Raw genomic sequence first — 27,976 nt, 5'->3', positions numbered from 1 at the left:
TGATTCATCAGAATAATCTTGCCTGACATGTTTACTGCTCCAAAATACTTTAAAAGTTTCTCAAATAAAAATTTTTAGTTCAAAGGGAATTTTTTGGTTTGTTTTGTTTTTTTACCCAGACATTTAAAATATATGTGGCGCGCAGGGGGGATAAGGCTTTTTGTTGGTCGCAAGACCAATACAATAACTGGCACACTAAAGCCAAATTAACACAAACAATTGCAATTAGAGCTCTACTACGCCACCCAGTACATTAGCTAGGAAATAAAATACAGGTTCATACTTCTGACAAAGACAATGAGACGTGGATATAGAAGAATAAGGTTTCTTTTATTACAATTCAATTATCTTTGAACCACAAATATTAAAAGACAGCACATGCACTCTTTTTAAAAAGGCACTAGTGGAGGCAATTACAAAAAAAGATGAATCCTCATCCAACCAGAGGAGCTGGGGCTCACCACAGTCGGGCAGGCTAGGCACTGGGCCCAAAAATGACCCACAGATTCACACGTGCACACTTTGATTTAAAACACCACACAGTGAACTTCAATGCACACAAGTGGGCAAAAGACTAATTAATAGAAAAAGACTCACGCCACACAGCGGCCCGACTGCCTGTACGAGACACCCCCAGCTCCTAGAAGAAAAACCACAATTAGAAAAAATAGAAAACAAATAAATAGTACAACAAGCACATATATTAAATGAGCTCACAGAAGCATCAAAATTAGAGACTACCTGAGAGCGGCTACCAGCCACTCAGGGGGGCACGGAGGTGACAGTCCCCAGCTAATCATACAGTGTAAAGCACAAGGTCGCAATGTTAAAACAGGACAAAGCACCACAAATGCAGCAATTGAAGCAAAGTAAAGCAGTCCTCGAGACCACACACTTATTTTATGTTTACTTTTTTTGTAAATATGCAAAAGAAACAAAGATCAAAGAGAACAAATATGCAAAAAGCAAAACACTGATACAAAAGCAGCAAAAAAAAAAAAAAAACCACAACAACAACAACTCAAAAACACAAATATAACAAAACAAAACTAGAAACAACAGAACTAGAAACATAACAACTGAAGACAAAACAAAACTAGAAACAAAACAGCAGCATCCAGCATGTCAAGAGCAGGAGACGCTCAAGCCGCAGTGCAACGTATGATAAAACAGAGCACAATCAACCGACATACCTTCCAAATACAGTTGATTACAGGGGTTTCACATACCGCTACACGAGATGCCAGTCATCCCTCCGGCAGAGCAAGGCATCCATACTAAAAACTAGCTAAAAGATATAAAAATCAGTTTCTATTTCTAGTTGTACAAAATGCACAAAATGTATGAGCAGTATCGCTCTACTTACCGACCGGGATGACAGCAGTCACGGGAGCTCGCAGAAATGTCAACAAACATCACGAGGGAAAGTTCAGCAACATGAAACTCCATTTCATAAAGCTCACGATGCCCCACAGCAGCCACTCTACAGTGCAACAGCAGCCGAACAGACACCAGCCTTCCAGAGCAAAAAACTAAATTAAAACCAAAACACACTTTAAAACGAAAGCGAAAAGGGCTTAAACAGCCGCTACATACCAGACGCATGGCAGCTACACACACACCACATCGAGTCAGCTGGACGATGGCGCAACTTCCACTTATCTCAGATGGACTTTTATACACCTCTTAACAACGGCCAGTTAGTAATGGGCGTACACAAATGCTTAATGCATAACATCTGCTACATATATATATATATATATATATATATATATATATATATATATATATATATATATATATATATGTTTTAGAGCAGTAATCACAATACAGTTAAACCGTGATATTTTTATTCAAGGTCATCATTCCGTCAGAATCTTATACTGGCCCATGCCTAATGCTGCTTGATGTTGCAAAGTCATATTTTCTAATTTTATTATTTTTCTTTGTATGTATAGTCATGAACACACTTGTTTGTAGAGCAAATAGCCGGTTCAAGAATTCACACTTAGCTGATAATCTATCAAAGCTTGTTTGGCATGCTGTCCCGGGAGATACCCCCGAGCTCAAGGGATCCTCGAGCCCGGGGCTTCCCCCTGTTTGCAGAGCTAGAGGGGAGCCTGAGCTCGGTGGATCTCAGAACTCCCCGACTGCGAAGCATGATGTATATCTTTAGACGGTGGGAGGAAACTGGAGAGACCGGGGAAAACCCACGCGGACACGGGGAGAACATACAAACTCCTCACAGAAACGCCCACCGGCTAGGCGAAACTAGGCCGGTGGTGTTCTTGCTGTGAGGCTCTCAGTGCTAATCACTGAGCCACCGTGCCGCCTGATCAAGGTCAAGGAGGAGAATTGGGGAGGAAGGGGGGTTTCTTCCAAACGAAGCTAAGGTGGACTGAAAACTTCTTTATAGTAGCTTAGGGCTCATATGATTGGAAGATAATGATTAGCTAATACGAGACCGGCCGTGATAAATCATAAGCACGTCATCCTCTCGAAATTAGTTTATAAACAAATTTCAATTATTATTCCTGGTTATTTCTCCAATAGGAAACTGAAGTTCTAAAACGCGTCAGGTTACGAATGTAACCATGGTTCCCTAAGGGAACGAGACGCTGCGTCTCTTTAGGAGACACAATCGGATACCCTCCCTCTCTTATAACCTTCTGAAGCACAGGTGTAATCAATCCAATGTAATTGGCGGGACGCAACGTGCGTGTGGCGTCAGACCGAAGGTATAAAAGCCCCACACTCACAGTGAACTTCAGCTTATACCTCTCGAACGTAGCGCACCAGGTATGAAAAAGTATGGCAACGCGACGCAGCGTCTCGTTCCCTTAGGGAAACATGGTTACATTCGTAACCTGACTCGTTCCCTTTCGGGAACTCTACGCTGCGTCTCTTTAGGAGACACAATGGGAACGCTATCCCAAACACGCCATAGTTTTACATGCCGGGGATGAGTTCTCCTATATTGCTAGGACACTGGAACCCGGAGTAGGGTCCAGGTCCAACTGATAAAACCTTACAAAGGTATGTGGGGTAGACCACCCAGCTGCATTGCAGATGCCAGTCAGGGACTGGCCAGAACGAAAGGCTTTCAAAGCCGCCATACTCCTGGTTGAGTGAGCCCTGATCGCCTCAGGTAGAGGCCGATGCAGGGCTTCATATGCTAGTGAAATAGCCTCGACTATCCACCGGCTCAGAGACTGCTTAGATGCTGGCGCCCCAATTTTGGGTGAGCCATACAATACAAACAACTGTTGTGTTGTACGCCAAGCAGACGTACGATGTACGTATGCATCTAGTGCCCGCACTGGGCAAAGCAGATTCAAGCGCTCCTGATCTGGCGTCATAAATGGTGGAGGATTAAAGGCCTGCAGCACAGTAGGTCGCACCACCTCAGTGGGGACCTTAGGAACGTACCCTGCTCTGGGGTACAGAAATGCTCTCACCATACCAGGTGAGAATTCCAGACAAGAGGGAGCTACAGACAATGCTTGTAAATCTCCTACTCTTTTGATGGATGTAATGGCGAACAAAAAAAACGTTTTAAGGGTCAGAAACTTTTCTGACACATCCTCAATTGGTTCAAAGGGGGCTGTCGACAGGCCCTCAAGCACTATCGACAAATCCCAAGTAGGAAACCTATTAGCGCAGGCAGGCCTCAACCTCCTCGTTCCACGGAGGAATCTGACCACCAGAGGGTCTTTGCCAAGACCATCAGTACGGTATGCGGACATTGCCGCTACATAATCTTTAAGCGTTGACGGAGTCAAACCGAATTCAAAACGCTCCTGGAGAAATTGCAGCACTGACCCCGCAGGGCAGTGGACTGGATCCAGGTGAAGGTCTGTACACCACAAAGTAAAAAGTTTCCACTTGGTGGCATACAATCTCCTCGTGGAGGGAGCTCTGGAGCTTAGTATGGTTTGAACAACCTCAGTTAACAAACCAAGATCTACAATGTGGGCCCCGTCAGAGGCCACACCCACAGTTTCCAGAGGTCCGGGCGGGGGTGTACTATCATTCCCTCCGCCTGGGACAGGAGGTCTCTCTGGACGGTATTCTTCCATGGGAGACCGTCGAGGAGAGACACTAGGTCCGAGAACCACACTCGTGTGGGCCAATAAGGGGCTACCAGCAATAGGTTGTACCCCCCTTGACGGACCCTCTCCAGGACTCCCCGGAGCAGAGCGATTGGGGGAAAAACGTACAGACAAAGCCTCGGCCTCGTCTGCACCATGGCATCCAGCCCCAAAGGTGCTGGATGTGTTTGGGAGAACCATAATGGGCAATGTGTTGTTTTCTGACAGGCGAATAGATCGACGTCGGCTCTGCCGAATCTCTGCCAAATGGCCGCCACCACTTTTGGGTGTAGTCGCCATCCCCCAGGCTCCAACCCCTGTCTCGACAGGAGGTCCGCTCCCACATTCATCGGACCTGGGATGTAAGCTGCCTTCAGAGAGAGCAGCCTCCCCTGAGCCCACAGATGGATTTGATTCGCCAACCTGCACAGAGGGCGCGAATTCAAACTCCCTTGATGGTTGATGTAAGAGACCACCGATGTGTTGTCGGTCTTCACTAACACATGGTGACCTCTCACTTGAGGGAAGAAGTGCCTTAGAGCCTGAAACACTGCTAACATCTCCAAGCAGTTGATATGCATGTGGAGATGATGGTCCCTCCACTGTCCCGATGCGGGAAGGCCCCTCAGGTTCGCTCCCCAGCCCTTGCGTGAGGCATCTGATGTCAGAGCCAGGTGCTGAGATATTACTCCTAGTGTAGGGCCCTGGGACAGAAACCAGGGCTTTTTCCATATCGATAACGCTCGTAGACAACGCCTCGATGCTTTGATTGTGCGGAACGGATTTCCCCTCGGGGAAAACCCCCTGGTTTTGAGCCACCACTGTAATCGTCTCATGTGTAGTAGACCCAACAGCTTCTGGAACTGTTTGACTGTGATGGCTTGGCCTAGTCTGATCCTCTGATCCGACTCGATTCGGGTGGGGGACAGACACGCAAACATCGTCGTGGAGTCCCATAGCACACCTAAAAAAGTGGTCGTCTGAGCTGGCACAAGCACACTTTTCTTTTGGTTTAGCCGCATCCCCAATTTCTCTATGTGAGCGAGAACAACACATCGATGATGAACCGCTAACTACCTCCATCGGGCTAGAATGAGCCAATCGTCAAGGTAATTGAGAATTCGAATCCCTTGTAGCCGCAGCGGAGCCAAAGCCGCGTCGACGACTTTGGTAAATGTGCGGGGTGAGAGTGCTAGGCCGAACGGAAGAACCCTGTACTGATAAGCCTTGCCCCTGAAGGCGAATCTGAGGAACTTCCTGTGACTTGGAAGGATGGAGATGTGGAAGTATGCGTCCTTCAGATCTATCGTGACAAACCAGTCCTCGGACTGTATTTGTGACACGATGGTGCTGATAGTCAACATTTTGAACTTCAGTGTTTGTACGGAGCGATTTAGCTGTCTTAGATCTAATATCGGACGCAGCCCTCCATCTTTCTTTGGAACGATGAAGTAACGGCTGTAAAACCCTGACTCGATGTCTAGAGGAGGGATCTGTTCTATGGCTCTCTTCCTCAGAAGAGATTCTATTTCTTGTTCCATCACTAGAGCTTGCTCTGGCTTCACTAGGGTATGGAGCACCCCGTTGAAGCGAGAGGGGCTTGAAGCAAACTGAATTCTGTAGCCCTTCTCTATGGTAAGCAGGACCCACTGCGAAACATTTGGCAGCCGTTTCCACTCTGCCAAAAATTTATGCAGGGGGTACCAGTCTCTCGAGACTGGTCTCTATGTTCCCATGAGTAGCTAACTCTGGGCACTGAGGCGAACTCACCACAGGAGGCCCTTGATTTAACTGCTCTTGGACCCTCTGTAGAGGGGGCGAGTCCACTAACTGACGAGAAGCCACACTCTCTTTTTGCTCGGCTCTATACCGGGCAGATGAGCTGGTTGAAGGCTGGGGCTGGTCCCGCTGCATAGCCCCAGAAGGATGCCCTTTTGGTCGAAGGAAGCTCCCGTAGGAGCCCGACCTCTTTTTCGCCCGCTCAAACGATTTGGCGACCCGATCTACAGAGTCGCCGAACAAACCCGCGGGCGAATTGGGAGCATCAAGGAAAATTCGTTTATCTTCCTCCTTGATGTCCGCTTGATTCAGCCATAAATGTCTCTCCGTTACCACCATGGCCGCCATAGAGCGGCCTAAAGATCTAGCTATTTCTTTGGTGGCACGGAGAGACAGGTGCGAGGCCCGAAGTACTTCTCTTACTGTATCGGGCCCGCCCCATCATTATCAAGGGCTTCCTTCAGCAGGTCCGCCTGGTATGCCTGCAAAAGTGACATTGTGTGCAGACACCCAATAGACTGGCCTGCTGCCGCATATGCCTTGCCGACTAACATCGATGTTAATTTTACTGGTTTTGACGGCAAGGCGGGGGTCTTCGCCGACGATCCCTGAGGTAGCAAATGGCGCGCCAAATGCTCCTCCATTTTCGGCATTGTGCGGCATCCGTGCTCATTCAGACTAGCAACGGCTGAATATATTGATCCCTGCTGGCTTATAACACGGGCAGTGTATGGATTTTTCCAAGTGTAAATGATCTCTTTTTGGAGATCTTTGTTAAATGGAAGACCTCCCCTTCAGAGGCCTGTCTCGTGATGGCAGGATGCATTCATCACACAAACCAGCTTTTTTGCGCACTTCCTGCCTCTCCACTTCCCAGTTAATATTATATTTAGCTGTCACATTGGCCAGGACCTCTGCCAGCTCATCATATTCGGGGCGTAATGGGGGAACGTCATTTTGGCCCCGAAGGCCCTCCATACTCTCGACTCCCTCAGAAGCCGGGAGGCGGAGCAGCCGCCCATCAGCGCGAGAGGAAGAAGCCGATGAACGGGCTTCCAGCTCGCGCTGACTGGACCTCGATCTCACAGTAGAAGGAGGAGAAGAAGCCCTCAAGCTTGTCTCCATCCCCTCTGCCAGATCGAGCTGCGATCCCCACGACATTAATCGCCGCTCGGCCTCAGCACGGGCGGGACCAGTGCCGCGAGGCACACCTGCCGCCGGCTCTTTATCAAACAGAGCGCGGCGACTTCGCAGCACTCGACCAGGAAGTGAATCGCAATGCACACAGCCACCCCCCTCAAGGGCTGACTGTGCGTGCTCCTGACCGAGGCACTGCACACACAAATCATGCGTGTCCTGTTCTGTGAGGAAACGAGGACATGGCGGTACACATGATCTAAATGTCTTTTCCATTTTGCTAATTTTTAAATAGAAAATAAAAGTGTGTGCTTTGATTCAGTTTAAATGGTTTTTGTAGTGCCTTATCAGTGCTGTGAGTGCTTCAAAATCAACGAACTCATTCGCAGAGTGAAGAGAGAAAAAGCTGAAGTTCACTGTGAGTGTGGGGCTTTTATACCTTCGGTCTGACGCCACACGCACGTTGCGTCCCGCCAATTACATTGGATTGATTACACCTGTGCTTCAGAAGGTTATAAGAGAGGGATGGTATCCCATTGTGTCTCCTAAAGAGACGCAGCGTAGAGTTCCCGAAAGAGAACAATAGCATATGAGATCAGGGGCCTGTTTCAGTAAGGAGGTTCAACCAACTCGGAGTTTAAACTTGAACTCTGAGTTGATTTACAGAGAAACTAAAAACTCAAGAGTTTTCTGTTTCAAAATAGTTAATATGAGTTGGGTCAATCAACTTTGCCTAGACCAACTCAGAGTTAAGCGCGCACACCATGAATATAAAAAAGGCATTATCAATGGAGCGCAGATATTAAAAGTGACCATATCAACATCTGAAAAAAGAGATCAGCATTTCTTTCTCCTGCTGAACTTGATGTGCTCATGCAAAATTATAGCAAATATGACCATATATTTAAAAAGCAACATTACTGCATCAGGAAACAAAAACAGTTAGCGTGGGAAAACATAGCTGCTGAAGTTAATGCGTAATTATACATTTAAAGTATTTACAAATTTAAGTATAATAAAATGAGTAATGTAATATGTGATCATTAAATTTTTACCCATGTTCCCACTTTTAAACACGTTGATCAGTTTTAATAGATTTAAAAGCGCACTTGTCTGCCTCTATTATTGATCAAGTGGTAAAGGTTGATATGACATTTAGAATATAAGCAGAACTAAAAAAATGTTTTAGAACGAATAATAATCCTATTAATCCAGTAACAGTACATGTTGAAGGACAGTGAATTTAAGCAAAACATTTATTTTAAAAGGACAAGCCATTCTCGTACGTGACTTACATTTGTTCTTTGTGTGACTGTAATGTAGGCAATAGCTGTGTTTCCATCCAAAAATATTAATTAAATTTATGTGCAAAACTGGAATATCACATAAAATATATGCAAATAAATCAGCGTTTCCATGCTACGAATCAAAGAGAACAAAATCACCACTTTCTAATTAACTGGCACCAAATATCAACAGTAAAAACGGAATTTACTGCAGTAGAAGAAGCTGCGTCAATCTTTCCTTTATTTAATAAATGTACTCGCGCCTTAAAGACAATGCTGACACACAATGAACACGTGGGGGTGTTTGAAGCCATGAGAAGCTGAGAACAGACGCTCTTGACACTCTGGAGGTCATTAATAATATACATTAATACTGAAAAGGTTAAGGTGTTTTAGAATGACCAAAACACTACCTCTCTTTCAGAAACAGGCTTGACTTACCCTTATTTCTCCAGTTTGACAAACCTGCCATTTTGAAACGGAAAACCCAGAGGTTTTTCTTATTTCAGGGTTAAAATACTCTGAGTTTTCAATTAACCTCCTTTCTGAAATGGGGCCCTGATCACTGCTATGACATGATTGACAATTGTCTCTTTGTACTCTGGTTATCCAGAGAGCTGATGCTGAGTAGTTTTAGGGCGTTTCACACTTCAAATTGTTAACCCTGGGTCATTCTAACAATGGATAAACAGAATCCTGGGTTATCTGTAATCATGTTCCACACTGCTCATGCTATACCTGGGGTTAAAATATAAACCGGGGTGTTCATTAACAGAAGTTTCACATTTGCGAACCCCGGGTTAACATTATTATTTGTATATTTACGTTGCCACTCTCCCTGATTGGACAAACAGCAGGAAACCTTTTTAGATAGCATTTCTACATTTTGTCAGGTATATAAAATGTCATCATGTAGGTCTTCAGCTAAGCCTCAGAACATGCACAAAGGCAATAAAACAAAGACAAAAATACAAATGAATGAAAACAAGTAACAAAGTATGTCATCTCGCCATCTCCTCATCACTCCAGGTAAAGCAAACGTTGCATTAAGCATTTGCGTAAATTCATTCATTCATTTTCTTTCGGCTCAGTCCCTTTATTTATCAGGGGTCGCCGCAGCGGAATGAACCACCAACTTATCCAGCATATGCTTTAAACAGCGCATGCCCTTCCAGCTGCAACCCAGTACTGAGAACATTTGAATAAGTTATGTACAATAATGCTAACTTAAAAATATTAGCGTCAATTATGCGCACTTGCTGTCAACATGCAGGATTTGTCTCAATCGTGTCTTTCAAGCAAGTTCAAAATGTTTAAATGGAGTGGAAGTTACGCATGAATGAACACAGTTAATCTAGAGCGAGTTCATTTGATCGTTTGCATTTAAAGCCACAGGCACAAAAAGAGCTATAGAGAAATATTCTGCAAGGTATTTGATCTTATTTTGAGCCAAAACCTTTAACATCTTGTAAAAAGGTTCATAATAAGAACCCTTTAAACGGGATTGTTGATGCAGAAATGAAAATAGCCTCACCATTTACTCTCCCTCGTGTGGGTTTTAAACCTTTATGAGTTTCTTGATCCTTTTGAATTCAAAAGAAGATGAAAGCGCAGAGATTGACTTACTTTGTGTTCCAGAAAAAAGGAAAAGTTCAAAACTGCATAACACAGAGTAAATGGTAAGGTCATTTTCATTTGTGGGTGAAACATACATTTCATGCTTGTTCCTTTGGGCCTTCATACTAAAGTTCACTTTTTTTTTTAGACTTGGTGGTGCTGAAAGAAGAGACTGATCAAATGGAGGAGAAACAGCAGTTAGAGAAACCCCAAGAACTAATGACTAATGAAAAACCCACACTGACTAAAAAGACTTCACGTGGAAGACCTCGGAAACCCAAAACTGGATGTCATTTCAGCTGTAAACAGTGTGGGAAAAGTTTCAGTCAAAAGTCAAACCTTGATGTTCACATGAGAGTTCACACAGGTGAGAAACCTTACACCTGTGAACAGTGTGGAAAGAGTTTTGGTTATATACTAGGCTTTAGAACCCACATGAGAGTTCACACTGGAGAGAGACCGTACACATGCCAACAGTGTGGAAAAAGCTTCTTTCATGCAGGAAGCCTTGTGGTGCACATGAGATTTCACACAGGGGAGAAGCCTTTCAGCTGTAAACAGTGTAGAAAGAGTTTCAGCCAAAAGCAGAACCTTGACGTTCACATGAAAGTTCACACTATGGAGAAACCTTACACCTGTGAACACTGTGGAAAGAGTTTTGGTTATATACAAGGCTTTAAAACCCACATGAGAATTCACACTGGAGAGAGGCCGTACACATGCCAACACTGTGAACAAACCTTCTATCATGCAGGAAACTTTGCAGTGCACAGAAGAATTCATACTGGAGAGAGGCCGTACACATGCCAACAGTGTGGACAAACCTTCTATCATGCAGGAAACTTTGCAGCGCACATGAGAATTCACACTGGGGAAAAGCCTTACTCTTGCCCTCAGTGTGGAAAAAGATTTAAGCGAAATGGCACCCTTGAAGTCCACATGAGAACTCACACTGAAGAGAGAATTTTTACTTGCACATAGTGTGGGAAAAGTTTTTCTCAAAAACAAGACCCTGAGATCCACATGAGGATTCACACTGGAGAGAAACCATATACATGCACAGAGTGTGGTAAAAGTTTCATATGTAAAAACGCACTCGATTACCACATGAAAACTCACACCGGAGAGAAGCCGTTTGCATGTGTTCAGTGTGGTAAGAGCTTCACAACCAAATCTAGCCTCAAGAATCACATGAATGGTCACACTGGAACCATAGTGTTCATATGTGATCAGTGTGGAAAGAGTCTCACACGCAAAGACACCATTAAGAAACACATGAAGACTCACTCAGGAGAGGACCGTTTTAGATGCAGTGAGTGTGGAAAAGACTTTAAACATAAAAGAAGCCTCAACACTCACATGAAGCTTCACAATGGAGAGCAGAGTCCTCGAAATTGAGGCCTTGTCTACACAAAATGGGTATATTCAAAATGGCAGCTTTTTCATGTAGTTTGGCTGTTCATTGACGTAAGGTTTGTTTATAAATTACTTTCGAGAGGATTACATGCTTATGATTGTCCACAACTGGTCCTGCATTAGCTAAGACGATTCACCAATCAGATGATTCCTAACTCACTATAAATAACCAGAGTTTCTTACCTCGGTTATCTTTGTCTTGAGAAATTCCCCTGCCACCCCTACTCCCCCTCCTTCTAGATTGGGCCACACGGTGACCCCGTCGTTAGCAATGTTGCCTCAAAGCAAGAATGTTACAGGTTAAAGTTTGCTGAACCGGTGGACATTTTGTGTGGAGTTTGCTCGTTCACTGTGTGCTCGCGTAGGTTTTCCCCAGGTTCCTCCTACAGTCCAACCTAAGTAAACTGAACATTCTACATTGGCACCTTAGTCGAGCTCTTAGTGAGCCATATAGCTCTCTTTAGCCATCTCTATATCTGTCAGTAGAACAGAAACAAGTCGGGGGAGTTTATCAAGATTTACCTGAGCTCAAACTCTCCTCATGCCATGCTTACGGAAGGGAGCCCAGGGCTCGAGGATCTTATGGGCTTAGGGCTCTCCCCCGGGACAGCTTTCCCTCCTTTAAATCTCTCAAATTATTATATGCAATCTCCTCAGTTATTGGACTTTTTAACTGACAAGGGGAAAACGTCAAAAACATATACACTATGACTTAAGCTCCTACTGTTGACTGTTGTGTTTAAGGATAGTGTAATGCAATATTAAAATTCATGATTTAATAATGAATATAGAGAATTCTAGATGTTTCAGAGAGCAGGTCGACAGACACACACACACATAGATTGCTATGATAAAGCAGGCTAAACAACCATACATGTAGCAATTAAACTGATATGTTGTCTGTATGTTGTGTTATACCCAGCCTGATCTCACGAGAAAATGCAAGTATTTTACATTTTGCCAGTTTAGTGGCTAATTCGTACGAAATTGTACGATTTTAAAAAGGAGGCGTGGCACCTAACCCCACCCCTAAACCCAACCGTCATTGGGGGATGAGCAAATCGTACTAAATTGTACGAATTAAATTGTACAAATTCATACAAATTAGCCACTAAATCAAAAAGTTACGAATTGCTGTGAGATTGGCCCATAAAAAATGCAAAGCAAAAATGCAAATAATTTATACAGGCACAATATAAACAAACAAATAAAATTTAGTAATGTTTAACTAAATTTGTTTGTTTAAATTCAGCCCACACAATTTGTTTGCAACCACTTTTTGTAAATCCAATAAAAAAATTTTTTTCAGTGTAGTAGCCTACTCACTCCATCTTGAATTCTCCACAAAAAAACATTTGACACAATATATGGAGGTTGTGTTGTTTAAAGGGCACCTAATTTACCCCTTTTTTCAGATTTAATACAAGTCTTTTGCGTCTCTAGAATGTGTATATAAAGTTTCAGATCAAAATACCCATTAGATTTTTCATTATACCTTTTACAAGATGCTGTTTTATACTGATTTCCAGCAGGGGGTGGTTTTGTCGTACTGCGCCTTTAAGACGAATCTTTCCCGCCCACTATTTCTACATGCCTCCTCCCTCAGTTGCGTCAGACAACAGACAGACTTACAGGAAGAAGGGCTCACGTAGCGTTTGTGAGATACTACAGTAAGAACTAACCTTTACTAATCAGTATTGTGAAGTTGCATTGATGAGTCACACACAATATCGTTACAAAGTAACGCGTGCGCCTGCGCACGCACACACACACACACACACACACACACACACACACACACAAGCAGGCAGACAGACAGAGCGCGCTTAGCTTAGTTAAGGCTAACCTCCACTGCTGTGTGGATATCTGTTATGCTAATGTACAAAGTAAACCTGATTTAAATTCCGCAAACCGGGATTGAAGCGTCTTCTTTTATAATTGTTCTGACACACGGCTGTGCTGATGAAGTAAAGCTGAAGTAAAACGCTGTAATTAATTACACACATACTCTGTTTTAAAACACTTTAAACATGTGAAACTTACTCTTAATCACATTTGATGATGATTGCTGATCCTAGTGAACAGAACAGACCTTTTATTCTCGGTTGCTTTGAGTATGTCTGTCTGGTCTTGTTGACATATACACGCGACTACCGGAACATGTTAATGCGCGCAGCTGTCAATCAATTCGGTGGGCGGGGGGATCACACACCTACGTAATAGTGCGATCGATTTGAAAACAGCTCCAATTGGCCGACCCTTTTTTTGTAGTTAAATTTAAAAAAAAAAAGGACTGGGTGTGTTCATATCACCCCAGTATGAAGGTCTATACACTATACCAACACACAGATCTGTCCAAACAGCTTGAAAAGTAGATTTTTTACCATAGGTGCCCTTTAATGCATGAGTACTTAACTAAACATTACAATATGGTGCAACAAACACATTAAAACCATTTGAATAAAACAATGTTGCAAAATTGTTCAAATGTTTCACTTATGGCCTGTGTGAAAGGTTGACAATAATGCAACACCCAACTGTATAGAAACACAAACTCAAAAGGACAATTCACTGAAAAAATGAAAATTGTCAATTTCCTCACTCTTAACTTGTTTATTTCTTCTGCTGAACACAAAAGAAGATTGTTTGAAGAAAGCTGAAAACCTGTAACCACTGACTTTCATAGTATTTGTTTTTTTTCTTTTATGGAAGTCAATGGTTACAGGTTTCCAGCTTTCTTCAAACTATCTTCTTTTGTGTTCAACAGAAGAAATAAATCTACAGAGGCTTGTAAACACTTGAGGAGTGAGTAAATAGCAAGTAAATTTTCTTTTTTTAGTGAACTATCTCTATAGGAACACATTTTAATCGTTCCGACATTTATTTCAGGGTAGATGCAACTTGTACAATTAAATGTAAACAGTTGTTGGTAAAAATCAAGAAAACTTTCACTATTTAAGGGTAACATTCAGTGAACAATTAAAGGTATTGTTTTACTTTATGTACTTGTCAAATAATTGTACTGCATGTACATATATGAAGAATTAACCATTAAAACATTTGAACAGTTCCGAGCCTATTTGACAGTTGAAACAGCTGCAAACATTTGGTTGCACCAAAAAAAGTATCAAATCTTAATCTACAAAAAAACTCAATCATCAAAACTAACCAGCAATATTCAAGTGCAAAATTAAAGGGAATGTACTTTCTGTATGCATTGTGAGTTAACTGTATGAAGTGTAAGAAGAATGACTGAAAACAATAGCTTGCATAGGAGCTGCCCACAACTCAGTTCTGACTAAATCCACTAAACCAGGGGTGTCAAATCTAAACTTAGTAAGGGCCACACTGAGTGTTGTGAATAAAGTCAGGGGCCATACATACACGTTTAAATTCTATTTATTGAAGAAAATAATTTTATACCATCATCTTACACTTCATCAAAGGGTCATGACACCCCCCACTTTCGGTTAAAGTCTACTTCAGAATTTTTTCAAAAGATGCATGATTAATGGGCGTGGAGCTCCGCGAGCATAGGGCAGGAGTGGGCGTGGCCAGCAGGGGAGAAGGAGAGCGAACAACTGTTGTTGTCAGTTAGCTCACAAATTGAGACAAACCGTGAGGAGACGCATGAGTTTATAGTTTACAAAGTTAAAATGCAAAGAAATAAACAGTAATTTAATGCCCTGCTACATTTGTTATCTGTAATTTCATATACACATAACCACAATTTATATCATTATAAAGACAATCGTGTTCATATAAATACTATAAATGAGGATTCTCCCTCAATCCCCGGGTCTATTATAGATCTTGAATGCAGACTCAGTGCAGCAGGTCTCCTGACCTGCCTATTTTAACCATTAGTCCTGCTGGTAATCTGGAGGATTTAGGCAAACACAGCAGCACGGCGATGTGTCTGAATGTGAACGAACTCCTGATAAAAGTCAACGTCCGCCATTCTTCAATTTTTGCACTGCTCTCCCGATAAAAATGCTTGCAGCACACACACAGCTTTGCTGTATGATCGGCCCTGACAGGATCGCGGGGAAAAAACATGCATCAAACCCCATGGATCATGGAAACAAACACATACGAGCCTTCTTGAACGGCTACTGCGTGCCGTTGGTCTGTCTCACTCACAGCTTGCTTGAAACTGGCAGGTCTGCCTTCGGAAAGCACATGCTCTCATGAATAATTGAGCAGCCGGCTCTTCTCATAGGATAAGAAAACTCCGATATGAATAATAATGAGAAACCGACGCGTCTTCATTGCACTTGCGGTACTGCGCTACGTCGCCGATTTTGATCCCTCCCCAAAAATCATTTTAAACCCGGAAGCTGAAATTAGCTGACAAAAGCTCAAAATTATCCAGTTTTCCCCACAATTAAAGCTGACAGGTGCTAACATTGTCTTAACTGATGCTCAACACACACACATCTGTTAATATAAAAAAAAAAAGTTCTCCAGGGTGTCCTGAACCTTTAAAAGCTGTTCATAGAGACACGCACGTGCTGGTGAAGAGTGGGTGTTTACAGCAGTTAATAGTGCCAAACAGCATTTCCTGTTGTTTACATCTTTGCTACAGCATACTGTAAACGCTAGACACCGTGCATGTCATGATCAATTTTAACAAATAAAAACACTTACAAGTTGTGGTCACAATTCACAGGTTTTGCTTGTTGGAGCTGCTCCTCCTTTGAGAAGATTTTAACCGAATCCAGCACTGAACTGGGAGAGATTCTGGTAGCTGTGTTTTGTCAAATCATGCTTGCTATGTATCTTATAATTCTCTGGAACATAATTAATATTAAACTGTGAGCACTTCTCTCTCTGTGTCGTGTCCTTTTGAAGCCCAAATACAGAAAAAGCTCTGTGAAAATAGCAGCGTTTGGATGGCTTTTTAGCTCCCTCTGCTGTAACATTACAGTGCATCTGGCCACGCCCCTTAGCTGCACAGTTTGTGTGTGTGTGCGCGGTAAAACACCTTTGTGATCTCGCTGGCCTGGATGTATTTTTTGTAGTACCCAAATTTTGTTCATTGTAGGCTTTGCTAAGCTTACTCTGTAAAAGTCAAGGTCTCCCTTTTCATTGAACTTTGAGCATTTTACATTCAGAGATGCTGTTTATGTTCACACAACTACATTACACATCAACTAAAGTTTAAAATATAGTGGACCACTCCTTTAAACACATTGCTCACCTCAATCCTTGTGTAAGCAGAGGAGTACAATTTCCTTGATCCATCTCTCTTCACGACCGCTTTAAGGTGCGTCACTGTCACCTCTGAATTCAACTGAAACTCCTCCAAGGCCGTGTCCCGCCATAAAGAGACATCAAATGTGTTTTGACCACACTGGAGTACAAAGTCAAGTATAGGCACCTCAGAGTTTTGCACAATGGCCATTCTTGGTACCTGTAGTTGTGAATTATAAGTTCAATTAACATTTTGTTGAATTTACAGTACACATTTATAGGTTTGTTTAAACACACACCTAGTTAAGCCTTTAAATGTCACTTTTAAGTTGAATACTAGTGTCTTGAAGAATATATAGTTAAACATTATGTGCTGTCATCACAGCAAAGATAAAAGGAATAGATAAAAGGATTCAAATATTTTAACTACTAAAATTCCAAGAGTTTTTTCAAGACTGTCATGTAAATTTTCAGAACCTAATATTTCATGTAGTGTCTATGTATATGTGATAAATAGGAAAAAATAATGCATGTTCAAATTTATTACAGCATATCATAAAACACAATTAATTTAGTTTAAACTTATTTTTGTATTGTGTAAAATTTATTTAGATAATACTTACACAGCACTAATAATGTGAGAGCATGTTTTTGGCCAAGGACAGAAAAGAAGTAAAAAAAAGCCAATCTATATACAAGTATACAGATATTTGTTAAACTAATTTTCATGACTTTTCTTATACTATGAGTTTTTCTATTTTTCCAAAACTTTTCCATGCCTGGAAAATATCATGTCAAAATTCCATGATAGACCCGGAACCCTGATAGAAATTAGTTATTAGAACTATTATATTTAGAAAAATGTTAAAACAAATAACCTTTTCCATTAAACAAAAATTGCGGGAAAAAAACAACAACAAAAAAACAGGGGGGCTAAAAATTTTGACTTGAATTTTGACACACACCCACACACACACACATACACACACACACACACACATTAGTGTCTTCTCTTGGATTTTTTCCAGCTGTGGCGGCAGACTCTGTTGGGCTTTTAAACTAATCTACAAACTACCTATCCTATGGCATTGTTTAATTGTCAAATGTTGTGAGCAGTATTACAAGTCAAGATCGCATTTATGTAATACGAGCGAATCTCTGCTTAGTGCACCATTTCCTCTCTATTGGAGACATTCATAAATATTCCTAGCCAATCTAATGAATGTTGGAGACATACTCGTTACATAAATGCTCTAAATCACACTTCAGCAGCATTTACTTAAGAGCGCACAAGAAAGTCTGCGCTTGAGCAGTGTATATTTGAGGGTGTGCAAAAAGTTTTGTGCACAAGCAGAAGAAATCAGCATGCAAGCTATGACATTCGCATGCTCGTTTTACATAAATGCGATCTCGACTTTTGTTATTGAAATATCGTCACAGGTAGTTGGTAGATCTGTGCAATAGGTCTACTGCCACAACTGAAAAAAAATGCTATAAGAAACACTGTGTATTTGTGTGTGTGTGTGTGTGTGTATATATATATATATATATATATATATATATATATATATATATATATATATATATATATATATATACAGTATATATACACACACACACACACACAAATACACAGTAAATATATCAAAAAAATACACATAAATATATACACAAACACACACACTCACATCAAAACATTAGCTGAATGAATCACAATTTGAAAACGTTTTATCATATGTTCGAATTTAATTTATTTTAGCTATAAATTTAGCCCAAGTTTGAAAACACTTTTTGCAACATTATTAAATAAACTCACATTTTTAATTGTCTCTTTGAGGGTGAGGTACCCCCCTCTTGTATAGAGGTCATGTTCCTTCCCTGTCAGATGCATTGAGGGGGGATGCAGTATTTGAAGGGCGGCGCTGGTAGCAGACTCGGCCAGGTTAAGAGGAGCAGTATTTTTGCCCTAAGAAATAAACAATCTTGACATATTTACAGCTAGTAGTGTAGTTTTTAATCACATAGGTTAACCCTTCCTGAAAAGGTGCTTCAGAGGAGTTCCAGGGCACAGTGTAGCTTTTTTCATTGTTCGGGACAACACTTAAATGAACAATTCTTTGAGCACCACGGCAAATTTGACCATCTTTGATTGCCCAATGCACTGGACGGTAATGGGCTCAGCATGGAAGTAGGGGAAACTGGATTTTGAAGCCATTCTGTTGGTGAAACAAAAGAACAGGAAAACAGAATTTAGTCAAATGCAGTTGCCATCGCTACTTGTCAAATTTGTTAAATGAACCAAAAACATGAAAACCTTTCAATAACAATAAATTTTCTTGCTAAAGAAACCAGCAAACAAAACTTTTTACTTAAGAAAAAAACAATTTAATTACAGAAATTATTCATCTAAATATTCATCATTACTTATTGTAAGACTGATTTACTTTGGCTTGGCTTCACAGCTGACAGTACGTGCACAGCCGAAAGAGTGAGAGAAACACTAAATAAATATATCTCTGATGTAAATAACTAAGATTAACTTTTCTAAATACTCAAAAGTTACATCTAAGGTGGCTGCAAAACATTTGTACAACATTAGAAATGGTTAATTAACTCATTTACCTTATTTGAATTGGGGTGTCTAATTTTAATGCTTGCAATTATAATTATTCAAGACATTGTCTGTATTTATTCTATTTTCTGTCATTTATTTCTTATTTGTTGTAAAAAACAAATGTATTTGATGATGTTGACATATTACATATATTATACATATCTAACACTCTTTTAATAGTGCAGTACTGTACAAAAAAATGTCAGCAACATATTTTACCTGCCACGTGGCGCCTGAATACAATAAAAGTAAACCAACAATTTAAACTTCAACCTATTGACAAGCAACAGTTTAAAACAGTGTCATATTAACTAAAAAATATTGTTAAAAATTAAATTATGTTTTGTTTCTCGCATATAGTTATACATTTTTGTGATGTGGGTAAAAGGTGTTTAAATCCAGCTACCACCGCTAGTATATTTCAAACCTAAAAGCTTGTCAAAGCACTGATAAATGCATTATTAGCATTTATTTTGAGAAATTGTGAATAATATGAGGATCACAATCCCAGTGATTCACTCCTAAATATTTTACCAATTGAATTCATCTTAATTTCTATAGAACTTTTTACAATGTCAATTATGCAACAGCAGTTTATCATACACTACTGATCACAAATTTGGGGTCAGTACGACTTTTAAATTTTGAAAAAAGCTTATCCTGCTCATCAAAGCTGCATTAATTTTATCAAACACAGTACAAATTGTTAAATGTTACTGCAGTATAAAATAACAGTTCAAAAGTAGTTTATAATTTAATAAATTTATTCCGGTGATTTTAAAGATTCAGCTTTATTACTCTAGTCTCTAAGATATCACTCTAATATTAATATTAGTATTAATGGTAATAAAATCAATAATGACTGGAGTAATAGTTTCATTTGAAACTGCATACAATAACAAAGCAGTTATTTAAATATTTTTAAATAAATATTTAACTTTATTTTTTTTTACATTTAATAAATGTTATTGTTGAACAGAATAATTGACTGTCAGTAAAACTGACCCCAAACTTGGAACCGGTAATGTAGATGAAGAGAACAAAAAGCCACAAACACTAATAACACCACTACACACACAAAATTATAATAAAAGGTAAATTATTGGAGGTTTATGTTCTGTTTCTTTTAGATGCAACTAATAAATAAGAAATATGTAACAAATTAACACAACTGTACAGAGAAAACAGAACTCACCTCAAATACAAGCAAGCAGCACACGACTCAGGAACAATTCTGGAGAATAAAAACAAAAAAAGGTTATGAAAACATTGATCAAAACCAAAAACACACACACACAAAACACATGTACTATATGGTAATCTTAATATAAGATGCGAAAACGATTACGCCAGGAACAGTTGTGGAGATTTATATATATATATATAACGGGACTTCAGCGCTTGACGGGGACTGCGGTCATGCCATCTGCGATTCAGAGAGAGACGGTCACGCTATCTGTGCTTTAAATTGCAGTGCGCGTCTACTCGGTGTTTCGCGGGAGATTAAAGACGCGTGTGTTTAATGCACAGTAGTTTTAAAATCTTGTTTCACTTTTATTCGCGTAAATGATTTCAAATGAGAGATAATAAAAAATTGTCACTTTTATTCATATTTGGGTACATAATAACCATGACTTGTATGTAGTCTGTGCTATTATTTCTTTGTTTTGCTGTAACTGTGTTTTATTTGCGAGTTTAAAACAAAATTAATAGTATTAAAGTCATTACAAGGCTGTCATATTCATTCACATTCCTTTTCATTTTCACAACCTACTATTTAGGTGTTTACTGTGTAACTATGTTTTATTGGTTTATTTGTGTTTTACTGTGAATATTTCCCCTTTTTTTCATGTGGAATGTTGCTAAATTAATGGAAAAAAGATCATTATTGTGCAAATGTTTATTTTTCCTACTTAAATCACATATAAATATTAACATAACAAAAATCATGTAAAACACTTACTTTTTACTGTATGGTCATATTAGAAAAATCATAAAAAATTAAAATCAAATTGTTTTCTGTCAACTCCACCAGATACTTGTTCTACATGTCCTGATGTACCACTGTGTCCACTTTTCATATCATATTACTGTTGCATATTTTAATAATAACACGCTACAATCATGGAAAATACAGTGTTTTTATTGTACAGTCATAGAAAATATCAATTTGAATGAATGAACAGTAATTTCACAATATTTTCTTTTACATTTTTACCTATTTTCTAGTGTGAATGAACATTTATTGTTGAAATTACCACACTTTCCAAACATATTCAAATGGCCTCAGACAGATGTATACTATTACTGTGTGTGTGCGTGTGTACGTGTGCGTGTGTGTGTATGTGAGAGTATGTGTGCGTGAGTGAGTGAGTGAAAGCTGGAAAGATAACAGTACTTTTGTGTAATTCCATTCATTATATATTATATATATTATTTATATTGTTCTGCATTATACTATGCATACCTATGGGCGTTTGTGTCAGGCCAAATATTTGGTATGTTATGCATTTAATGCCGAAACACACACTTCAGTTAGTGCAGATTTCACAGTTCCACTCCTCCATGGTGGTGTTCAAAGCTTTCACTGGGACTGAAACGCAATTGGGGTGGTACCACTTGTTGCAGCGGTTGCACTGCACCATCATCTCTGTGTTGTGTGAGGTTCTGCAGATACAGTGAACCTCCACAAAAACAGAGGTTCTTTCAGGTCTTGCTTTTGTTTTTTTGGTATTTAAATACCGAAGCTATTTTGTTCGTCAACGCTCTGTAAAGCGTTTGTCTCATATTGCTCTCCTGGAACTTGCACTTTTCTGGTTTGACTCCCATCACATAATGCTTTAGCAAAGGCCAAAGCAAATAATCCGCAAGTGCTGGTAGACTGCTGCATTTGAACATCAGGCTCTCTGACAACAAATTGGGATGCATGTGGGCGGATAAGCCAGAATAATTTCTGTGCTGTCTGCTCGGAGATGTTTGTGTCCTGGCTGTCATAAATGCAACTGGCTGTCATAAATGCAAACCTCGTTGGGACCTCAGAAAACATTGCTTGCAGTTATCCAGTGGTTGTCATTTACAATCATTATTTGAACAAACGGTGTCTGTGGTATCCCAACCACACCCCCCTGATGAACACTTTGGTAGACCAAAGTGGACTGAAACCCATGTATATGAGGAAACGTCTGAGCTATGTAAAAAGAAGCTGCATCCACTTCATCACTGCTGAGCCAAGTGTATGGGTGAAGAATGCTAAACAGCTGTTCTTGTTGTAGCTGTATCTCTTTCATCTTTTCTTGGCTTTAATTACCTCTTTTGGTGAATGATGTCCCCGAATTGGTCCATGGGTCTTTTGGCTTTGCGCTCTTTTTCGTTTTTGCCCTTTCTATGAGATAAACATCACAAATTGGCATTAACTTTGTTAACAACATTATTGCAGCTCAGTTGTCATTTCTAACTTTTATTCATCTCTGAAAATTGTCTTGCCTTTTTATTTTGGAAAGTGTTACTGTTTCACAGCAGTAAATAAGATATATCTAGTTACATTTCGATAAACCTGTGTTTAGTATTTTGTAATTTAAGAAAGTGCATAATAAAGTATAATAAAATATTTAATTTGACATGCTTATTGCTATGTCAATAAGCAAACTTAATTTTTGTATCCATATTAAGTTTACATATTAAGTTAATTGTTAGCACCTTTCATCTTTTGTGTCATAAATTAGTTGGTAGTTTTACCTCCAAAGCATCTTTGTCCTGGCTTCCTGTCTTCTGGTCCCGTGCTGCCACTGATGTTGTCTGTTTATGTGTGGGAGTGCTGGTTGTCTTTGGGGCAGTAGACATCTACATTTTATGAAGAAGATAATACAAGTAACTTTTTTTTTTTTTTTTTGAAGAATGCTGAACTGGTTACATAGTGCATCCAATAAACTGGTTTAAATAACTTGTCCTATCAAGTCTCTGTCCAAAATGTCGAACAATCTTCAGAAATTGGCATTACTACTGTGAAGCAGCTTTGACCAATTAATGGATAGTGTACATTTCTTTAAAAAATATCAATAAGGTTAAACATTTTGGTCCTTTTGCGCACTAAAAGTTGTTGATGGTTTTACCTCAAAAGCTTCTTTGTCTTGATTCTCTGCTTTTTTGTCTAATGGTGTCTTTGAGGCTGTAGATGCCTGCATTTTTTTCCAAAAAAGATATTAGAAACAACAAATATATTTGAAGAATGCTTGTTTGCATTTAAAAGTGTCTCATGTTACCACTGAGATTTTGAAACAAAATGGTTTGATGATGGAGGTCACATAGACTCCTCGTTTTTTTTTTTTTTTTTTGCTTATGCTGCCTCCACTTCTCCTTCAGGATACGGTGTTCCTATAATATTAAATAATAACTTCTGTGAAAGTGCCTATTTTTTAATGTTGTATAAATCCAGAAAAGTTGAAGACAATATTCCTATTATTTACACGAAATATTTATGATGGTGTGGTTTCCCCCAAAAAGGTACATGCTAACATATTTTGAAGCATAACACTATACAATATAATGTAGACTGTTTTACCTTTCTTTAGTGATGCAGTGAGCATCACTAAATTCCCTCAGAAGTGCAGTGTGTGTGCTTTTGTAGGTCATTATGAAGTTCCCTTGAAACGGATTTTCTTCAGGTCCCACTGACTCTTTCCATAATGCCTTGTGTCTTGTTGTCCTGTGTGAAATTCCAATATGAAAATAAAATAAGCACCACATCTAAGAGTAGAGTAATACATTAAAACTTGTGAAGGGTTTAGATGCAAAAACCTTTAAATGCCGTCTAAAATTTTCTTCTCAAATTAACATTTTATCAGGCATCTGTGTGCAGGTTTAATAATATAACTTTTACGGCAAATAATAAGTCCTTTTTATGGTCTTTAAAATGTAATATCTCAACATAAACAAAGGAGGCTAAAAACAATGTTTATTTTTGATGGAAATTTCAGACGGTTATTTGCATCTGAACTCTTCATATATATTTGTTTTACACCTGGAATTTTTTGGAAATCTTAGCAAATTTTGCTAAGAAGAGCTGACATGGAGGTCCTTCCCCATGTCTTCCCAGATCTCCTGAAGATTAAGTACAACATACTGTTTAACAGCAATTTTCTCCATCCATTAAAATGTACCATCATGTTAGTACCAAACACAGCCCACAAAACTACTCTCTGATGGTGAGAGCAGAATAAAGCTTATTAGACCTAATACATACACCCTTGGCAAAATTAACTTTTAGTTAATTTCAGCATTATAGTTTTAAATTGAATGTGATTAATAGATTTTGATATCTGCCTTCGCGCACACATATGCTGGTCTGAATTAGTCTTATGGACAGTTTTTATCATGTCTGACAATGGACGGACTGTTAACCTTTCTAAATCTTTTAGTTATTTATTCAAGTGATTCTCTCAAAAGTGTAACTGACCCAGCGTCATGCTTGTCCAGAGAGTTGCATGAGGCAGGAAGTAGGTAGCCAGTGAGGAGATGAATGTCTCGCTGTAGTACTCATTATAATCCCCATCTTTGTCGAGGGGGGCAGAGCGCATAACCTCCATAAAAATGACTGTGAAAAGGCGTTTGGCTGAAGGTGTCCTAAAATAAAAGATGTTAACATGTGTGGTTACAACCACATTAGCAGAACATATTATTTAAAGACATGTTTGGTTTTTGTGTACCTCAAAGTTAGTAAAGGAGTAATGCTGCAGTCATCAATTTGTAGGTTTCCAATTGAACTCAACAATGTCTGAATGTTTTTGAAGTGCTTCTCAAGATTTTCCGAGCTGCATGGGCTTGAGAAGATGACAGTGCAGCTGAGGAGCATTTCATCAAACAGCACGAACTAGCTGTGGTCAAAAGTCCAAAATCATGCATGGCCAGTTTGTAGTTCTTCATTGCACTAAAGGAACAATAACAATAATATTGCCATAAATTATAATGAAAAACATTACAAATAATATAGTTATTTATTATTTGGGTGAAAGTCACGTACTGCTTTTTGCAGAAGGATTTTGCATTTTTTATCATGTGACTTGTGGACGGTGGAGAATAGGAAGACTGAAGTCTTCAGCAGTACCTTTGCCAGTTACTATATTGTAGTAACTTTTTAGCAAGGCATTCAGGTTAGTTTGGCAGAACACAAGTAAAATTTCATGCATTAGGACCATGGATCCATCACAGATAATCATGATTGGACTGATGTTTTTGTGCCCATACTGTTTTGCATGGTCTGTCTGGAAAGCACTGAGAAAGTACAGAACAGACGAAGTGGTGTGGTCACAGGTCACGTACATTGCTGTTGGAAAGGGTGAAGAACCCTTGTTTGGATTTCTGACCACTAGCTTGTAAACATAAAAAGGACCCGGGTTCTGTCGATTCTTTTTCACAATGCTTCCAGTTGCATCAAGGTAGACTATGTCCTCTTTGCATCGTTTGTGAAAAACAGCAATGCTTTCGTTTGACCAAAGCATCACACCCTTCGGTTTGAGGATAACCTTCTGAATAATATCTGGTTCATCATTTTTTTCTTCCGCCATTATCTGGAGACTGAGTTTCATTTTCGTGCTTCCTCTCATTCTGTCTTTGTCTCCATGAAATGGACTTCAGAACGCCAGGCTACTGTGCCTCATCTCGACAACCAGATTCCACCAGAGATTCCTCAAGGTTTTCGATATTTTTTACATAGAGAGCCCTGGGTAGCGTGGTCTTTAATTGCTCATGTATTTTCTTTTGAGCATCAGCTCTTACAGGTCACCTTTGTAATTCAGTTTTGCTGTGTCTCAACATGTCACTTCTAAAGGACACATGTGCTTTCAGAGTGTTTTCACTCTGCACAACCACATCCACTTGTACTGGGCAGTCACTGAACAAGCAGTACCCAGAGCATTTAAAAACAGGCGTGTTTCTTTTTGAACCTTTAATTTTTACCCTGTGGCCAGTGAAAGCAAAACTGCACTCAGGATGAATTGTGCGAATTCCAGAGGAAATGACATTAGTCCACTGCAATTGTTGCGAATGGTCTTTTTTTTTTTTTTGCTTCTTCCTTAAATTATTCCATGCAACTTGTGGAATAAAGAAAAAAGAAGGTGGTGTAGGAACATTCTGTGTATAGTATTCGTCTTCTTTACTAAAACTGACATCGCTCTCTATGTCGCTCCCACTATTGCTGTAAATTTCTGATGTATTGTCAACAGAGATATCATTATCAACCTCACTGCAATTATTACAATCATTTTCTTTGTTGATGACCTTAAAAAGAAAAAAAAAAAAAACAGCACAATGGCAATGCCCTAAAATTTATTAACTTCAATAATTACATTATTGTATGTTTCAGTAGTTATGTAAATCAGCATACTGGAGGTATAAATACAAGTAAATGTGTGTTTTACATGTAAATAATATCATCCCAACACTTACTTCATCCTCCTGGGGGGTATTCCAGAAAGCAGGTTATGTGACATACCAGGGTAAGTTTGAGAGTAAGTAAGTGGATAACCTCAGCTTTCGGTTCCAAAAACGGTAACTTTGTGGGTATGTATGTAACCATAGCAACTCACTCTCTGAAGATAACCTGCTCGGTAGCAGGTTATGTTCCAGTGTAAGTTTGTGTCAGAAGGTAGGCGAGCATGGCGTGCCCTTTTGATGAGGATCCTGTGGACGTAGAAGCTCAAATTAAACTAGGTTTTTTTTCACCGTGAGAGAGTTATAAGACCACGTATTAATGTGTTTTCATACCCTAATGATTATTTGAAGGAGCGTTATCGTTTTTCAAAAGAGTCGTTAGTTTATTTAACATGTCTTTTAAAACCGCATATTGCGAACGTCACAAGCCGTGGTTCACTCTTAGCACAGAAAGCATTCTGTCCATAGCACTAAGTTTTTTTGCGTCTGGCCATTTTTTGTATAATGTAGGTGATGCAGAGCATGTGGGAAAGGCAACTGTTTGTAGAGCCGTTCGTACGGTATGTCTGGCCCTTAAACACCTCTTACCCACATTTGTACAGTTCCCTGGCCACAAACCTCTGCGTGTTATTAAGAACGAATTCCACAGAGTGGCAGGTTTGTTCTTTGAAGGAAAATCTATTACGCATATTTAATATGCAGTCTTATTAGTTATATCTATACATGTTTTCTTTATGCACACTTAATACTTCCATAACTTTGTTTCAGGGTTTCCAAATGTAATTGGGTGTGTTGATGGCACCCACATTCCTATTAAAGCCCCTTCAATAAATGAAGGGGACTATGTTAATAGGAAATCTACTCATAGTATCAATGTGCAGGTAACAATTTCCGTGTGTCCTTAATTTTTTTGCCTTGTTAAAACCATTAAACTGTAATATTGCTTTTTTCCCACCAACTAGGTAATATGTGAAGCAACCCAAATAATTACAAACGTCGAGGCAAAATGGCCAGGATCTGTGCATGATGCCAGAATTTTCCGCGAGTCATCATTATGCCAGGCATTTCAGCAGGGTATATTTTGCTTCTTATAATGAATTATTTTGTTTTATTTATTATTTTTTTTTAACTATATTTGTATTAAACACTTTAATCATTATAGGACAGTACGATGGTTACTTGCTGGGGGACAGAGGATATACCCTTGTCTTCCCTATTTAATGACACCCTACCCTGAACCTGAGCCTGGACCACAGACATGGTTAAACCTGGCTCACAGCCAAACACGGGCCAAGGTGGAGATGACCATAGGGATTCTCAAATCTCGGTTTCAGTGTCTGCGTGGGCTCCGGGTCAGTCCAGAGAGGGCATGTGACATCATAGTGGTTTGTGTTGTGCTTCACAAGATTGCCACT

The 27,976-nt window shown here is 39.7% G+C and overlaps 3 protein-coding genes across 5 annotated transcripts in view; 2 read left to right on the top strand and 1 right to left on the bottom strand.

Moving 5' to 3' along the window:
- The window catches only part of LOC137491105 (uncharacterized), a 698,540-nt gene that overhangs the window by 393,598 nt on the left and 276,966 nt on the right, over positions 1-27,976 (top strand). The window lies entirely within an intron of this gene.
- Positions 1-27,976, top strand: part of LOC101883542 (uncharacterized) — a 152,168-nt gene that overhangs the window by 2,331 nt on the left and 121,861 nt on the right. The window contains exon 3 of the mRNA XM_088650303.1: positions 10,059-10,843. Coding sequence (XP_088506429.1) covers positions 10,059-10,843 — 785 coding nt within the window. The remainder of the gene's footprint in view (positions 1-10,058; positions 10,844-27,976) is intronic.
- On the bottom strand, positions 310-27,976 carry LOC147844853 (uncharacterized). 3 transcript variants are annotated; one of them, XM_087249628.1, is made up of 12 exons: positions 23,931-24,003; positions 23,695-23,838; positions 23,396-23,507; positions 23,246-23,311; positions 22,872-22,976; positions 22,444-22,518; positions 20,332-20,370; positions 18,339-18,738; positions 16,530-16,742; positions 1,367-1,516; positions 742-1,288; positions 310-640 (listed from the first exon to the last, which is right to left on the bottom strand). In XM_087249628.1, exons 5-8 carry the CDS (start codon positions 22,880-22,882, stop codon positions 18,624-18,626), a joined length of 240 nt encoding a protein of 79 aa, XP_087105754.1. In that variant the 5' UTR covers positions 22,883-22,976; positions 23,246-23,311; positions 23,396-23,507; positions 23,695-23,838; positions 23,931-24,003; the 3' UTR covers positions 310-640; positions 742-1,288; positions 1,367-1,516; positions 16,530-16,742; positions 18,339-18,623. The 3 variants fall into 3 exon arrangements, with proteins under 3 accessions (XP_087105754.1, XP_087105753.1, XP_087105752.1); XM_087249627.2 differs by lacking the exons at positions 310-640; positions 742-1,288; positions 1,367-1,516; ... (2 more) ...; positions 20,332-20,370; positions 23,931-24,003 and adding exons at positions 24,589-24,755; positions 24,839-25,059; positions 25,153-27,976; XM_087249626.2 differs by lacking the exons at positions 310-640; positions 742-1,288; positions 1,367-1,516; ... (4 more) ...; positions 22,872-22,976; positions 23,931-24,003 and adding exons at positions 24,589-24,755; positions 24,839-25,059; positions 25,153-27,976 and having other exon boundaries at positions 23,026-23,507.

The sequence above is a fragment of the Danio rerio genome, chromosome 4 (assembly GCF_052040795.2).
Source record: "Danio rerio strain M-AB ecotype USA chromosome 4, GRCz13ab, whole genome shotgun sequence".
NCBI classification, from domain to species: Eukaryota; Metazoa; Chordata; class Actinopteri; order Cypriniformes; family Danionidae; genus Danio; species Danio rerio.
The sequence above is the reverse complement of the archived record's forward strand: the minus strand, read 5'-3'. Positions and strand labels throughout refer to the sequence as shown.